The following is a 15,548-nucleotide window of genomic DNA, read 5'->3' on the forward strand; positions in this document are numbered from 1 at the left end:
TGTAAAATTCTTAATCTGACTTGTTTGCCCACAGCTACCTCGTCAAATACTCATACCACAACGCTGAGCAAGATGACCTTTGGGCCGAGCTGACGGCCGTCAACCAAGAAAACGGAGGTCTCTCTCGCAACGTCACTGTGAAGACTATCATGGACACGTGGACTAAGCAGACTGGGTACCCGCTCATCACGGTGACGAGGGACTATAGCGATGGCACACTGTCTATTACACAGGTATGTGAACTGCCCAGAGGGGGAACCTATTAAATAGGCAAAGGAATAATCAATAAGGAAAACTGATTCAACTTTACCGTGAAATCCTTCATGGACGTGGACTAAGCCATATTCATACTCATCGTTATATTCGATTTTGTTTTCGATCAATAGTTACGAGTATAATATTTAGATGGACCAGAAAAGTCCTACAGGCTGGAGTTACAGAAGCAAGCGATAGATGCTTGTTTTCATACGTTATGTCGATCGGGCTGTCAAGAGAGCATTTCTGGGTGGACCGGCTGGTGGCCGTCCGGCAGGTCGACCCAGGTATCGCTGGGAGGACAGTGTGGCGGCGGATCTGCGTCGGCTTCAAGTCAGTGACTGGCAAGAGGCTGCGCAGGATCGGGACAGGAGGCGATGTCTCGTTTCGGAGGCCAAGATTCACTTTGGATCAGTGAGTCAAAATAGTTAGTTTAGTTAGTTTATGTCGCTATTACGGCCACGATTACCAACGATTTTTTTGACTTCTAACTCCTAAAATCTTTTCTAGAAACGCTACCTCGCCGTCGGCAACAAAGCGTCTTCTGACTCCCAGCCCTCCTGGTGGGTGCCTCTCAATGTACTCTGCCAGAACGAAGTGGGACAGAAACCTGAGCCTGTAGAGTGGCTAGCGGCTAACGAGGGACTACAGATGGGACACCGGTACAAGCATGGTTCTGGGGCTAACGAATGGGTGCTTTTCAACGCTGAAATGATTGGTGAGTACTGCCTTTTTTTTATTAGAATTCGCTATCGATGTGAGGATATGACCATAGGTATATTTACTGAGTGAATGATAACATTAGCACTGCTAGTCCTTCTGGTGAGTGGTCAGAATGAAGTGGGACAAAACCGGAGCCTGTGGAGTGGCTGGCTGCTGACGAGGGTCTGTAGATAGGACAACGGTACAAGCATGGCTCTGGGGTGAATGAGTGGGTGCTCTTCAACGCTGAGATGATTGGTGAGTCCATCAGCATCCATCGTCCATGCTCAATTCCTACGGGTTTGATAAATGTTCTTACAGCTAAGCTCAAGAAAAAGACTATAAGGATAACCAAATCAGAACGAAGGAGTCGGTCTGTATTCCTCTTGATACTTTATTTCACCAAATTTTAAGAGTATCAAGATTATCAACTCAAAAGTGTCAATAAATTTCAAATTTAGTGTTTTTATGTAGCTAGATTTTAAAATCGAATAAATCCATACTAATATTATAAATGGGAAAGTGTGTGTGTCTGTTTGTTTGTCCGTCTTTCATGGCAAAACGGAGCGACGAATTGTCGTGATTTTTTAAGTGGAGACAGTTGAAGGGATGGAGACTGACATAGGCTACTTTTGTCTCTTCCTCAAGCGAGCGAGATTACCATAAATCCCCTTCCACAGCTCCATACCGCGTGAACTACGACGCTGATAACTGGCGTCTGCTCTCCAAGACCCTCAACAGTGAGAACTACGCCAGCATCCCAGTGCTGAGTCGCGTGCAGCTCATGACTGACTCCTTGGAGCTCGCCTGGACTAATGTGCTGGATTACGAACATGCTCTACAGTAAGTATGATCTTAAACGTCAACTCTCAGTGAGAACTACGCCAGCATCCCAGTGCTGAGTCGCGTGCAGCTCATGACTGACTCCTTGGAGCTCGCCTGGACTGTTTAAAGTCCGGGAAAAATATCACCCGGAGTGGTAAAGACCATACGTAACAGTTCCAGTTGTTTTAGATGGTTATTCGCTAGGTGCACTACCTACTGGTGCTGCTAATTGTTATGTACGGCAGCCGCCAGCGTTAATGATTGACATACCCATAAGATTACATGTATTTGTGACAATACGTACGTCGCCAGATAACAATTCTGTAAAGAACCGGACACGCACGCCTTAAAAATGTAAAATCAAGTAAAAATCAGAGATGATCATCCTATCCTGACCAGTTTTGACAAAGTATCTAGCAGTAGAGCACCAGTAAGCAAGAGCTTATCTGGTGCTCTACTGCTAGATACTATTCTAGATCGAGAGCCTTGTTTATAAGGTCTAAGGTGCCTTGGCTGTTTAGCTTTTGATAAAAGAATTTCTTCCTCGCCAAATTTGATATCAATAATTTTCCTCATTCCTTTATTTTCCACATAACAGAATGGTCAAATACCTGAACCGTGAAGATGACTACCTGCCCCTCTCCACCGGCCTCCGCGGGCTCAGCAAAATCGAGAACGTGATCAAGAGGAGTCCAGAGTTTGGCGCCTTCCAGAAGTTCATGAGGGGGCTGGTGGCTGAGAACTATGAGAGGGCTGGAGGGTTGGCGAAGAAGGCTATTCTTAATGGGGATCAGCTGAACAGCGTCAAGTTACAGGTAAGAAATAGTAACTCGGTAAAATGGCGAGAGCTTGTGGTAAAGACAACCATGACAAGACCAGTATTTCCATGATTTCCATCGCCACATCCAAAGAGTGATCATTCTAAAGGTGAAATTCCAGAAAACCTGAAGAAGAAGACTATTCTCAGTGGTTATCAGCTGGCTTGATACTTTTCAAGATATCTTCTTCGCTTAGGGTCAGATTATGAAGTTCAAGAGAAATGCTTTGAATTCCTTCAGTCCTGGATAGCCTGTTCATCTTGGTTCACCTACTTTTAAGGGTAAATCAATACTTACCATCGAAAAGTGTGTAAACTTGTAGAGAGTTGTGCTTGACTTTGACTTAGGTCCTTGGAGACTTTAAGCTTATTAAATCAGTTAGAAGTTTGTGAAAATTCCTAACGCTTGTGTCAATGTATAGGTGCTGACCAGCTCATGGGCGTGCCGCATGAAGGTCCCCGGCTGCGAGGAGAACGCCATCGAGTTGTTCCAGCGGTGGATGTCTTCTGACACCCCTGACGAAGACAACCCGTAAGTGATCCTTAAGTTCTTAAGGTAACCATGACAACGGACACGAAACGTCAATTGTCAATTTTTAATGGTTGCCTTGTTTGACCATTGAAACAATGGGGAAGACTCGACGAGGATCCAGTAAGTTGCAGATATAGGTAGCGCTCACAGCAAACTAAACTAGGAAAGGTTAGGTTAGGTTAGGGTTAGGTTGGGTTATCTGACCGACCGCGCGGAGTGAGCACGACCAACTTGTATGGAGTTGATGTTGTCGTCCACGCGGACACTAAAACCAGCAATATATATTTCTCGTCGGTGTTTGACTTTAACGGCGATTGTTTTGACAGGATCCCATTGGACCTCCGTCGCACCGTATACTGCGTGGGCATCTACCGCGGCAGTGTGGTAGAATGGCGGTTCCTGCTGGAACGCAAACGCCATTCCAACGTGGCTTCACATTCTGATGATATTCTGCAGGCGCTCGCTTGCACTAGGGAGGTCTGGATTCTTAACCAGTAAGTCGACCATGCTGGATTATCAGTTTATTTGAAACTCTTAGTCTTAGGGTCACTTGCACCACCGAAAATGTAGGGTTAACCCGAGTTTGACCCACCATTTTATATGGATTTTGACAGTTGACAGCCCACCAACCTTGAGTTAAACGGGTGGTGCAAATGGCCCTTACAGGGTTGAAGTTTACGTGAGCCCCAAGTTTGTGGGTCCGAAAGTATCTTAATCTTCACAACACCTTTAAGTTCATCATCATTCAATATAATATACCTATTAAACGTCTTTATTTTGTTGCAAGAGGCTTATATGGGTGATGAGGCAAAATACTGAGTCAGTTTCGTAAACTGTGGAGATTCCTGACTTCATTCTCTTAGGTACCAGTTTTGTAGTCGAGAATTGACCTTTTTAAATATAATTAGGTATATTTTCTCATAACACGAAACGAACTTCTTTGCCTATATCTACATAGCTGCGTATTTCATTTTGACTGACATAAGTACACTGTAGAACTATACTATGTCACATACACGTTATAAATCAGATTGTAAGAAATCTCTTACTGCTTATCATTTTGACATGGTTGTAGAGTGGTCTAGGGTGCCAATTGGTTGATTTTACCATCAGTGCATGGAGAAATTATGAATGAATTCATTGATAAATTCGCCATGCACTTTTGCAGCTGATGGTACCTATCTACTCATCTATTTCCAGATATCTAGAATGGGCGATCACAGACGGCTCAGAGGTCCGTAAGCAAGACTCCATCTCCGTCATCAGCGCTGTCACCCGATCCACTGTCGGTTACTATGTCGCTAGGGACTTCATCTACAACCGTATTGGTGATATTGAGAAGAGGTGAGTCATTATCATCATCACCAGCTACTACATCAGTAGAATCATTATCACCATCATTGTCATTATCACTGCTGTCACCCGATCCACTGTCGGTTACTACGTGGCTAGGAACTTCATCTACAATCGTATAGGAGATATTGAGAAGAGGTGAGTCATTATCGTCATCAGCAGAATCATTATCATCATCATCATCATTGTCATTAACACTGCTGTAATACGATCTATCGTCGGTTACTACATAGTAACCGACGATTAGCCACATGGCTAGGGACTTCATCTACAATCGTATAGGAGATATTGAGAAGAGGTGAGTCATTATCATCATCAGCAGTTGCTACATCAGTAGAATCATTATCATCATTATTATTGTCTGTATCACTGATGTAACCCGATTTACCGCTGGGTGTGTGGCTAGGTGTGACCATGGAGGACTTGAGTACGATGCTCGATGACCTCAATAGAGCCTCCATGCGAGTTGGTCTTAAGATGAACATGGATAAGACAAAAATCATCTCCAATGCCCATGTAGCACCAATTCCCGTTACAATTGGAGGCTTTACACTCGAAGTTGTAGACGATTATACACCGTGTTTCCGGTAACACTCAAAACCTCAGACACCCCAAATGATTTTTATTTTTTTAAACTCATCTAGAGTATTCATCTTTTAATCTGATGGTTACTTTTTTTTTATTGAATTTTTAATTTTCTGTACAGCTCTACTTGACTTTTAGCTCTACACTCAATGTGACTCAATAAAATAATTGCTAACTTCCACCATAAACCATAAAACTATTTATTTGTGTACGTTACTGCAACGGCATAAGGTTTACCAATAGACAGCTAAGATGTCATTGTAAAACACTTTAAAGCTTTGTCACACAGTCACAGTAAACTTCAAATTGGACAGGTAATCGCAGTAAGCAAATTTAGACCCAATATTCAAAATGACAAGGTTGTAATTAGGTACGAGTTCAATTTGTTGTGACTTATGATAAACATTAAGATTAAACTGACAAACAACGTCAAACTCGTAGCGGAAAAAATAATCGTCCAAGTAACCAGCCAGTATTAATACACCTAAATACTGAAAAAGGTAAACAACCTCTAGCAATTCGATATACACGATGTTGTCTTACGAGTACAATAGAATAGGCACTTAAAAATAACTAATAATACAAATTTAAATAAAAATATTACCCCCATCAAGATATAGCTCAATCGATTCTACTCTCGATTCTGAACAAACTGTTTTCAGGTTTTTAGTGTTAAGTGAAACACGGTGTATATACCTAGGACAAGTTATCCAATTAGGTAGGTCCAACTTCGAGAAAGAGGTTAATCGTCGAATCCGACTCGGTTGGGCAGCGTTCGGGAAGCTACGATACGTCTTTTCGTCCAATATTCCGCAGTGTTTGAAGACGAAAGTGTTTGATCAGTGTGTGTTGCCAGTGATGACGTACGGTACTGAAACGTGGTCGCTTACAATGGTTCTCATAAGAAAGCTCAAGGTCACCCAAAGGGCAATGGAGAGGGCTATGCTAAGAGTCTCTTTGCGAGATCGTATCAGAAATGAGACCATCCGCAACACAACCGAAGTAACCGATATAGCCCTCCGAATCGCTAAACTTAAGTGGCAGTGGGCGGGGCACATTGCACGTAGAACCGATGGCCGTTGGGGCGGAAAGGTTCTCGAGTGGCGACCGCGTACCGGAAGGCGAACCGTGGGTAGGCCCCTAACAAGGTGGACTGATGACCTGGTGAAGGTCGCAGGAGTCCGCTGGATGCGGGTGGCGCAGGACAGGTCATTGTGGCAATCTTTGGGGGAGGCCTATATCCAGCAGTAGACGTCATTCGGCTGATATGATGATGATGATGATGATGATGATGTGTGGCTAGGGACTTCATTTACCTACAATCGTATTGATGATATCAAGAAAAGATGAATCATCAGTTCGCGACGTCTATAAACACACTAACATTATATTCTACAGAGCACTTTGGCAACACCAAACTTTTCTTCAGGTATTTTATACGAGTTCTGGTAGTATATCAACTACAAACTTTTATTTTCTTTTACAGGTTCCGTGGCTCGGAGACCAGAATCGGCAGGATAGTTAGAACTCTTCTGGAGCAGTTCACAACTGAGAAGGAATTAGAAGAGGTAAATAATTTACACACCATATTTGCCCCTGCTGGTTTATTCCCCAACCAACCTCATGGGGCCCGTTTCTCGAAAGGTACAAAGCCTTGTATTAGAAGTGCGCGAACTGTCAAATCGTATGGGTTGTCATGGAAACACACTTGTAATACAAGGCTTGTACCTTTCGAGAAACGGGCCACTGGTAGCAATTTTACACTGACTAACTTTACTAGTGGGTTGGATGAGATGGATCAAGTTGATCGAAGAAACTCTCCCTGTTTAGGAGCTCTCTCTGTATAGTAGATTCAAAGGCAGGTTTAAAGTTTCCATTTAGGAACACACGAAGCAGTATGCGTGGGCGTCAAATTAAATTTCCTCAAAAGAGTGACATACCTAATCGGATGTCGGCGATTATGATAATCATGCAAAAGATTTCTCTACTCTGCCATTCTAGAAAGAGTGGTGGAGTATTTGGTACCAGTTCATACATGTATACAATCAGGCCTGTATGCAAAGGGTAAGGGGTGTGTAAAGGGGTAGACAGAGCACATGAAACCACTCTAGATCTGGAGTGCCATTCTTGGTATTAATTAAGTAGTTGAAAGAAAATGAAATTGTGACAGACCTACGCCACAATTTAACCCATATCCCAAAGTCGACATCTCCGATACTAACAGAAAGAAAGGGGGTGGTAAAATTCTTAACCCGTCACCACGCGGGCCAGGTGGGTACCAGTTCAATCCATGGACCATAGTATCTCTATGGTTCTATGTTCTATGGTTTTATGGTGTTATGATTCAATCCATAATATTTCTACTCCATGTGGTTTTGGGACTTCTACTTTTTAACCCCGATGCAAAAACGACGGGGTGTAATAAGTTCGATGTGTCTGTTTGTGTGTGTGTCTGTCTGTGTCATCGTAACTTTCGGGCGGATGGACCGATTTAGAATGTTTTTTTTTTTTCTTTGAAAGCTGAATTAGTCGGAAATGTTCATTCTTAGCCATTTTGATGGAAATCGGTCTACTATATCGGTTTTTTTTTTTAATTTAAACTTTTTATTGTGATTATTCCTTTTAATATGTTTCAATCTACATAAACCCCCTCCTTTCAGTTCGAAGCGTGGTCAGCCCAGCACAGCAAGGTCCTGGAAGGCGCCAAGCTGGCCGTGAAGCAAGGCATCGAGAAGGCCCGCGTCAACATCGGCTGGATCGCCAAGAACAAGGAGAAGGTCATCGGCCTCATGAGGGTCTCTGCCACGTAAGGAGGTCATGTTTTAAGGAGATGACGAACTGACTTGACTGTTTTTGGAGTTTATGTCTATGCAATGAAGTTTGTAAGCTTATTTGTAGCGTTACTGTCTCGAAATGAGGTTATGTTAAAGCTTAGTTTAGACCTGCAAGTTATTGCTGCAAGTTTGAGACGCAACTATAGGTAAGAGTGAGTGGCTGATCTGCATCTCTTTCTTGCATATATTTCTGTCTCAAAAATTGCAGCAATTACTTGCATATCTAAACTCAGATTTATAAAGACGCCATGACTGATTGAATTAATTGTACTGTTTTTTTTTGTTTTTTATACTACGTCGGTGGCAAACAAGCATACGGCCCGCCTGATGGAAAGCGTTCACCGTAACCTATGGACGCTTGCAACTCAAGGTGTGTCACATGCGCGTTGCCAACCCATTAGAAACCTTGTACACTCCCTTTTGCTATGTTAAGTACACAAAAGTTGTTTAAAAAGGATATTACAATCCTGCACACTAACTAAAGTTTCTGTTTGATCCAAATGGTTGACTGGTAGAGAATGCTTTAAGGCATTAAGTCAGTCATTTATACAGTTTTATGTCGTGCAAAAAAGTTAAAAAAATTATTTACTCGTAACGTAACACTGATGTTCCTACTCAAGAGCTCAGAATCTGTTTTATTTTTTCTGTTTTGTATGAACTTCTTTGAGTTTTGGTTTAAACTAACAAATAAAATTATTGCATAGACATCAACGATCCACCGCTGTGAAATGCAAAAATGAAACAAATCCACGTTATCAAATTTAGACAAATTTGTTAGAACAAATACCTAATCGTGTCTTAGAAATTGGCACAAAATAATCTATAATTAATACGGTAAATGACATTCTTATTTTTTCTAACAAATAAAAACCACTGAACGTATTGTACTTAAATATTTGACGCGATTTGATTATGATGTTTTAAATAAATGCCTGACTCTGAACTAAAGTAAGGACGACGAAGAACTTAGGACATTGACCCCGTCTGTTCCTATCTCTATCACACGCGCATAATTATATAATGATATCTCACCGGCAAAGCCGACTATCAATGCCACTATGTGAGCGAGACGTCAGTGTGGGATAGAGATTGAAATAGGCAGATTAATGTACGAAATTCCTCATACTTCGCGTACTTACTTTAGGTATTTCTTGTCACTGATCAAATCTCGTTAAAAATGTAGTTAGACGTAGTATTATGTATATTTTATTATAACTGGGACCAAATAAGTGCTTTTAGTATTGTACTTACTTGAGATTGAATTAGAGACATTTTATTTGAGATTTTATATATTGCAACGCCTTTATGTATTATATAGTATGAATTTTCTGAGATGAACTTTTCGGTTTTGCCCTAATCTGTTAAACAAAGGCCTTTGTTTCTATTATTCGCGGTGGTTAGCTCCCGTTTCCACAGCACGTGCTAAAGTCTCAGTGTATTTAAAAATCAACTATCATGATAGCAATAAGGTTCAAATTTATTAAACAGTTTGCAGTGTGCAGGTAACTTTTTTTGAAGATGACAAAACGTGTTATCTCCGAAAGGGCTTTTTATGGATTTGAACCTTATTGCTATCATGATAGTTGCTTTTTAACTACACTGAGACTATAGCACGTGCCGTTTAAACGGGAGCTAACCGCAGCGAATAATAGAAACAAAGGCCTTTGTTTAACAGATTAGGGCAAAAGCGAAAAGTGCATCTCAGAAAATTCATACTATAAGCAAGTTTTGGTATTTCATATATCTGCTGTAGTGCGTAGTATAGATTCCGCTGATTTGAAACCGCCAGACGCTTATATAGCGTAGCTTTATTTGACGTTCATATGCGCATTGTAATATGCCTACTTGAAAAATAAATATTTCATTTTCATTATAAGTATTTGTGAGTGTACACGTGAAAACGTCCCACTTTGTCTATTGCTATAAAGCCGCTTTGTCAGTTTATCGATATAAAGATACAAGTAAATCTCGCCTTAATGGTAACCGACAAAGTGGGATGTTTTACTAAACACACTCACATTTATTTTGTAAAATAAGGAGGCACACTGAAAAGTTAGGACAGATGACTCTACTGTCATCTCTACTGCAACCGCCCTAGGTACGAGAAGGTACAGTCAGCCCAAAAAGTGGTTTACCACTTTTCCACCTTATCTGTTTAGAGTCCAAAAGTGGTAAACCACTTTCGTGGCTGATCGTACAGCTGTTTAAAAAAATCTTCGATTAATGTATGTGATTTGACAGTGACATCAGGCAGTATCAGGCCAGTGTCCCACCAAAAGCGTGTAAGGCACTGATCCCACCGCAAGCTAGTAAGCTATGAGCTATCGGCTATACAAACGAACAAAAGATTAGCACTCCCGTGTAAATATAACCTAAGCACAAAATTAAAATTTTGAAAAACCCCCGACCGCGACATAGTAGACCGACTTTCATGTAACATGTCTAAGAACACTCCTGACTTACTCAGCTTTCAGACAAAAAAAAAACTAAATCTAAATTGGTTTATCCGTTCGGGAGCTACGATGCTATAGACAGACACATACAGACAGACAAACAGACAGACACGTCAAACTTATAACACCCCTTCGTTTTTGCGTCGGGGTTTAAAAAGAGACACGGCGATATTGATAGCTCACCGCTGGGCGAGTAACTATAAACATCGCCGTGTCTCTTTTATTTGCACGGCAGTGATTATCTTTTGTTCGTTTTTATAGCCGATAGCTCATAGCTTACTAGCTCGCGTGGGACCAGTGCCTAAGCGATGAGCTATCGGCGATAGAAATTAACGACCAAAAGATAGTCGCTCCCGTGTAAATAAAAGAGAGAGCGAGCGATTTACATTTCATCGCTCGGCGACGAACTATAATCCTTCGTCCACCTCCTTTTGTTCGTTTCTATTGCCGATAGCTCGCTTTTGGTGGCACCAGTACCTTAGTGGCGCCATCTACGTGATAAAATGTCAGTTTGCTTCTTTATTAGTTACAATATTTTATTAGTTTGGTGCTATTTTTAGCTTAAATAGATTGGAAAAATAGTATTTCAATGGTAGCAAAGCTAAAACATGCTTTTACATATAATTAATGGGTGTTTTCCAAAATAAATCCCCAAAATCGATTTTCAGCAGATCTGGACGTGTGCCATTCTTCTCAGAATCACGAGCTGATTCGATCCCGATGAAAAAAATGAGTCCCAAATTTTCCATACAAAATTCGAATTTCCAATACGTCACGCTCGTTAGTAAGTTCATACTGAAATCGCGACGGAAAGGAAAAAAATGAGGACTCATTTATTTATCGTCAGGATTTAATCAGCTCGTGATTCTAAGAAGAATGAGGCAAGGCACGTCCAGATCTGGTGAAATTCGATTTTCGAGATTTATTTTAGAAAAAGCACTAATAGACATGATTTTCAAAATGTTAATAATTTTATTTATATTTTTGTAATCAGCGACCATATTGCGAAGGAGAGGAGACGTCGCTCCAAGGTCCCCCTTTTTATTAATTTAATATATCGTGTCCACAACTTAACTATAAGTTCTAGGCAAATTTAAACTTTTTAAAATATGTAAAACCTGTTTTTTGATACATTGATGTCTCAAGTCCTAAAGTGGAATTTATTTTGTATTTTTTTAAGAGATTTGTGAGATGTTTAAAAAAAATATTTTGATGATTCGACATAACAATGATATAATATGAAGGTTATTTTTAGTCGACCAATGCTGTCGGTATAGTTAGAAATTTGACTTTTAAAAGTTAAATCCTAAAATAGATATATATTCTTTCACTCTTTATTGTAATGTTAGGTTAAAAAAAAAAACATTTTTTTTTTCTTATATGACATTCATATTGATGTATTTTTGTATTGTATAATTTATTTTTAATTTTGTAATAAACGTTCAATTGTGTTATGATATTGTTTTCTCAATTATGTACTTACACGTCTTTTTATTGATGAAATGAGAAAAAATAATAAATTTTAAATTATTACTTAAGTCTTACTGTAATTGTCCGTCCAGTATTTTAAAGCACTTGTTAAAATGAAAAAAATAAATATCTAATAATTATTTTTGTATTTTTTTTACAACTACAATCCCTTCTCTTCATAGATCTTGAAAATATATAAAAGGTATGTTTTTTTTATTACTTACATTTAGTTTTTTGTTATCATTCTTTGGAAAATTACGTAAGAATCAGCCACGACGCCGATAAATGTCGTGATATGCTTGGAAACAAAGTTAACAAATTTTATCCTAGTGTACAGTCACCGGCGTAAGTAAGTGATGATTTCCATACCAGTCACATTAACGTCTTGTTTGAAATGTCTTACAAAGTTGTCAAACGATTAAAAGCGATAAGGTACAGAAGTCACCACTTATTTATGACGGTGACTGTACCTAAAGCCTGGCAAAAAATTGTAGAATATAAGAGGGGCGCCACTGTCTATGTAAACCGTTTTGCATGTGGTAGCTGAGCATTTCTTTTTTTTTTGCCACTTTTATGAAGTGTGATATTTTTGAAAAAAAAATGATATTTCTACTCAGAATTACTAGCCTTTTCAATCCTAGTAGTTAAAAAAATTGTCCCATACGATTTTTTCTTATTTTGTTACCATTTTCCGTACATGTTGTATGGGGTAACAAAAGAGGACAGTAACAAAAATGTATGGAAATTCTGGGACACTTTTTGTCTCCCAGTGAGATTGAAAGTACTTGTGATTCTGAGTACAATTGACCTAAAATTTCCTAAAACAATAAAAAAAAAATTATTGGCAAAAAAAAAAGAAATGCTCAACTAAATGAGTCACTTTTGTATAAGAACAGTAAGTGTTGCTATGATAAAAAAATAGTTTCGTTTCTTCTCTTTTCTGCCAAGCTGTACCTTTTACTTTTGGACACATTATTATCAAGTATATTCAAAGTCTAATGAAATAAACATTCGTTACAGAAACGAAAACCTGCTAGAATGGTGGAAGAACTTTTTCAGACATAACTGTGGAAGTGTCGCTCAGGTTTTCACAAGGACTGTCATAATGTGTGCTTTAGCGTTACTGGTTCTATGACACATCATTTTTAAGTGTAGGGCCTGAGTGGACGGACGCTCGCAGCGGAGCCACAGTATAATAAAGAGTACTATATGGTCTTAAAATATTGTCAGTTAAACCAGGGGCAGCTCAAACTGCGATTCTATCGCCGCACGGTGGGCTGAAAATCGGCCTCCATAGAAATAGAAACCGAAGTCTTAAATTTGAACTTTTTTTATTTGAATAGTTTTTGTTGGGTTTTATTATGTCCCAAATTTAATCTTAGGTAATTTGGTTGGAGAAACAATTAATTATAAATTTTTTTCAAAATCTTTGTATGGCGCGTATCGGAAAAATCGAGTTTTCTCCGAAAATAATGAATTTCCCGTAATATCCTGACAGATGATTTTAAAACCAATTATTTTTGATTTTTCCACATTGTTAAATTAATTATTTCTCCAACCAAATTAGCTAAGATTAATTACGGGACATAATAAAACCCAACAAAAGCTATTCCAATAAAAAAAGTTCAAATTTAAGACTTCGGTTTCTATTTCTATGGAGGGCGATTTTCAGCCCACCGTGCGCCGCGCTATAAGTACATGCCAAGGGCCGCTTCGCGGCCCATTCAGTGGCGCAATAGTATTCAATGTCTGCTGCTCGCGTGCAGTTTGTTAATGTAGGTAAGAATGTAGAATGGCGGCATATTGTGAATATCAAAGTAGTGAGCCTTCTGTACACTTGTACTATTGTATATTCTGTGGTTAAACTTGACTGCCAAAGACGTCATTTGAGGTGCGCGACTACAGCCAACCAACCTTAGTGCTTTCCGATAAATGGAAAAGGGTTATTTCATAATGAAGAGGCACACTCAAAAGTTATCACAGATGGAGCCACCCTATTAGTCCATACGTGAGAGCGAGAACGTGATATGTTTTTTCTCTCTCACGCATATGAATGACAGTGACATGCCTAGACACTTGCACAGGCGCCGCCTGGCGGGATAAAATGTCAGTGTCTCCTCATTACACCTACGTACGAATGATCAGTTGATGATGTAGACCGAAGATGGCCAGTGGCCTACTTCACAACAGTGACAATAGTCTCCCGACAGTGACTTTTCGCCGTTCATTGCCTGTTCAACAAGCACATACTGACGCTGAGTAACAGGGCCATTTTTTTCAAAGTTGTCCACCCCACTTTTTTTGTAACATGGGTATTTTTTACGCGATTCATACTCAGAATTGAGAGCTCTTTCGATCCCGATAGCAGAAAAAAAATGTCCCAACATTTCCATACATTTTTTCGAACCTTCCATTCCGTTACCGCCATACAAAATGTATGAAAAAATGGTAACGGAATGGGAAAAAAACCTTGGGACACTTTTTTTCTCCTATTAGGATTGAAAGAGCTCGCGATTCTGAGTGGAAAACACAAAAAAAATCCAAATCCAAAAAAAAAGTGGGCAACTTTGAAAAAAAAAATGGCCCAACAATATTGCTTATCAACACAGAAATAGGCACAGAATTGTCAGTGTCAAAAAGTCAATCTCTCTATCGCTCTATTGATGCGTTCGTGATAGACGTTACGTGTGTTACTTGCTTATGTGTTCTTGTATATAAAATATGCATACAAATAAAATACTTTTTATCAATACGTCGTTTATTTCAATAAAGGTTCAAAAATACTCTTAACACATAAACCTTGCTTTTATATCCTAGATACTAAAATGTCATTTTTAACCCCCGACGCAGAAACGACGGGGTGTTATAAGTTTGACGTGTATGTCTGTCTGTGTTTGTGTCGGTCTATCTGTGGCATTGTAGCTCCCGAACGGATGAACCGGTTTGGCAAGCTGAGTTAGTCGGGAGTGAGCTAAGAGCCATGTTTCATGAAAATCGATCAACTATGTCAGGGTTTTTATCAAAATTTTAATTTTGTGGTTAGGTTATTACTATAATTATGGAATGAATAATTAATAAAACTGTCATTATAGTATCTATTATACAAAAACGTAGCTTAAATAATAATACTTCGTCTTATTTTAATTTGACAGAAATGGCACCAAAGGTAACTTGTGTTTTAGTAAACATGTCAAAAATTTAGAAATATTTATCTATCTACTGGCATTAAAGTGATATGAAACATTCGTTTACCTTGTTGTATTTATATCTATCGGATTTCATAAAACATATTTTAGTAACAAGTCAATTTTTTATCAAAATTCTTTTTTAAATGGGAAAATATTGCTAACCCAATTTAAATGTAGGTTTGAAACAGTTTTATTTTATGTCTAATAATTTCATAAATATTTAAAAATAAGTAGGTAAATCAGTAATTGTTATCATTATTTTTTGACTTGTCACTAACAAAGTTTTAGTATTATCACTATAATATTTTCTCCTCACTAGCTCGGAAACACGAGTTTTGGCCTTTAATACCAGCGGGTAAAAACGCATTTTATCCACTAGTGGGTAAAGTAATTTGACCTTGAAGAAAGTCAAATTACCTGCTTTAAAATTGATAAAAGTAGGTGAATCTAGTAATAAAGATGATTTACCACCTGTGGAACTACTGGAAGCAGTAATAAACGCATTTTTTGCGTTGTAGTTTCCTCGCTTTAGTG

At 39.1% G+C, this 15,548-nt stretch overlaps 1 protein-coding gene across 3 annotated transcripts in view; it reads left to right on the forward strand.

Annotated features, from left to right (window-relative positions):
- LOC125238310 (aminopeptidase N-like) overlaps positions 1–13,177 on the forward strand; it is a 35,263-nt gene extending 22,086 nt beyond the window's left edge. The window contains exons 10-19 of one of the 3 annotated variants that reach the window (XM_048145601.1): positions 35–233; positions 766–973; positions 1,638–1,800; positions 2,381–2,597; positions 3,022–3,131; positions 3,458–3,625; positions 4,332–4,475; positions 6,556–6,637; positions 7,730–7,875; positions 12,847–13,177. In XM_048145601.1, coding sequence (XP_048001558.1) covers positions 35–233; positions 766–973; positions 1,638–1,800; positions 2,381–2,597; positions 3,022–3,131; positions 3,458–3,625; positions 4,332–4,475; positions 6,556–6,637; positions 7,730–7,875; positions 12,847–12,961 — 1,552 coding nt within the window. In that variant the 3' untranslated portion in view covers positions 12,962–13,177. Of the gene's footprint in view, positions 1–34; positions 234–765; positions 974–1,637; positions 1,801–2,380; positions 2,598–3,021; positions 3,132–3,457; positions 3,626–4,331; positions 4,476–6,555; positions 6,638–7,729; positions 8,412–11,350; positions 11,927–12,846 lie in introns of those variants that run through there. The other 2 variants (XM_048145602.1, XM_048145603.1) reach the window with 2 other exon arrangements.
- The last annotated feature ends 2,371 nt before the right edge of the window (positions 13,178–15,548 follow it).

This window comes from Leguminivora glycinivorella, chromosome 23 (assembly GCF_023078275.1).
Source record: "Leguminivora glycinivorella isolate SPB_JAAS2020 chromosome 23, LegGlyc_1.1, whole genome shotgun sequence".
NCBI classification, from domain to species: Eukaryota; Metazoa; Arthropoda; class Insecta; order Lepidoptera; family Tortricidae; genus Leguminivora; species Leguminivora glycinivorella.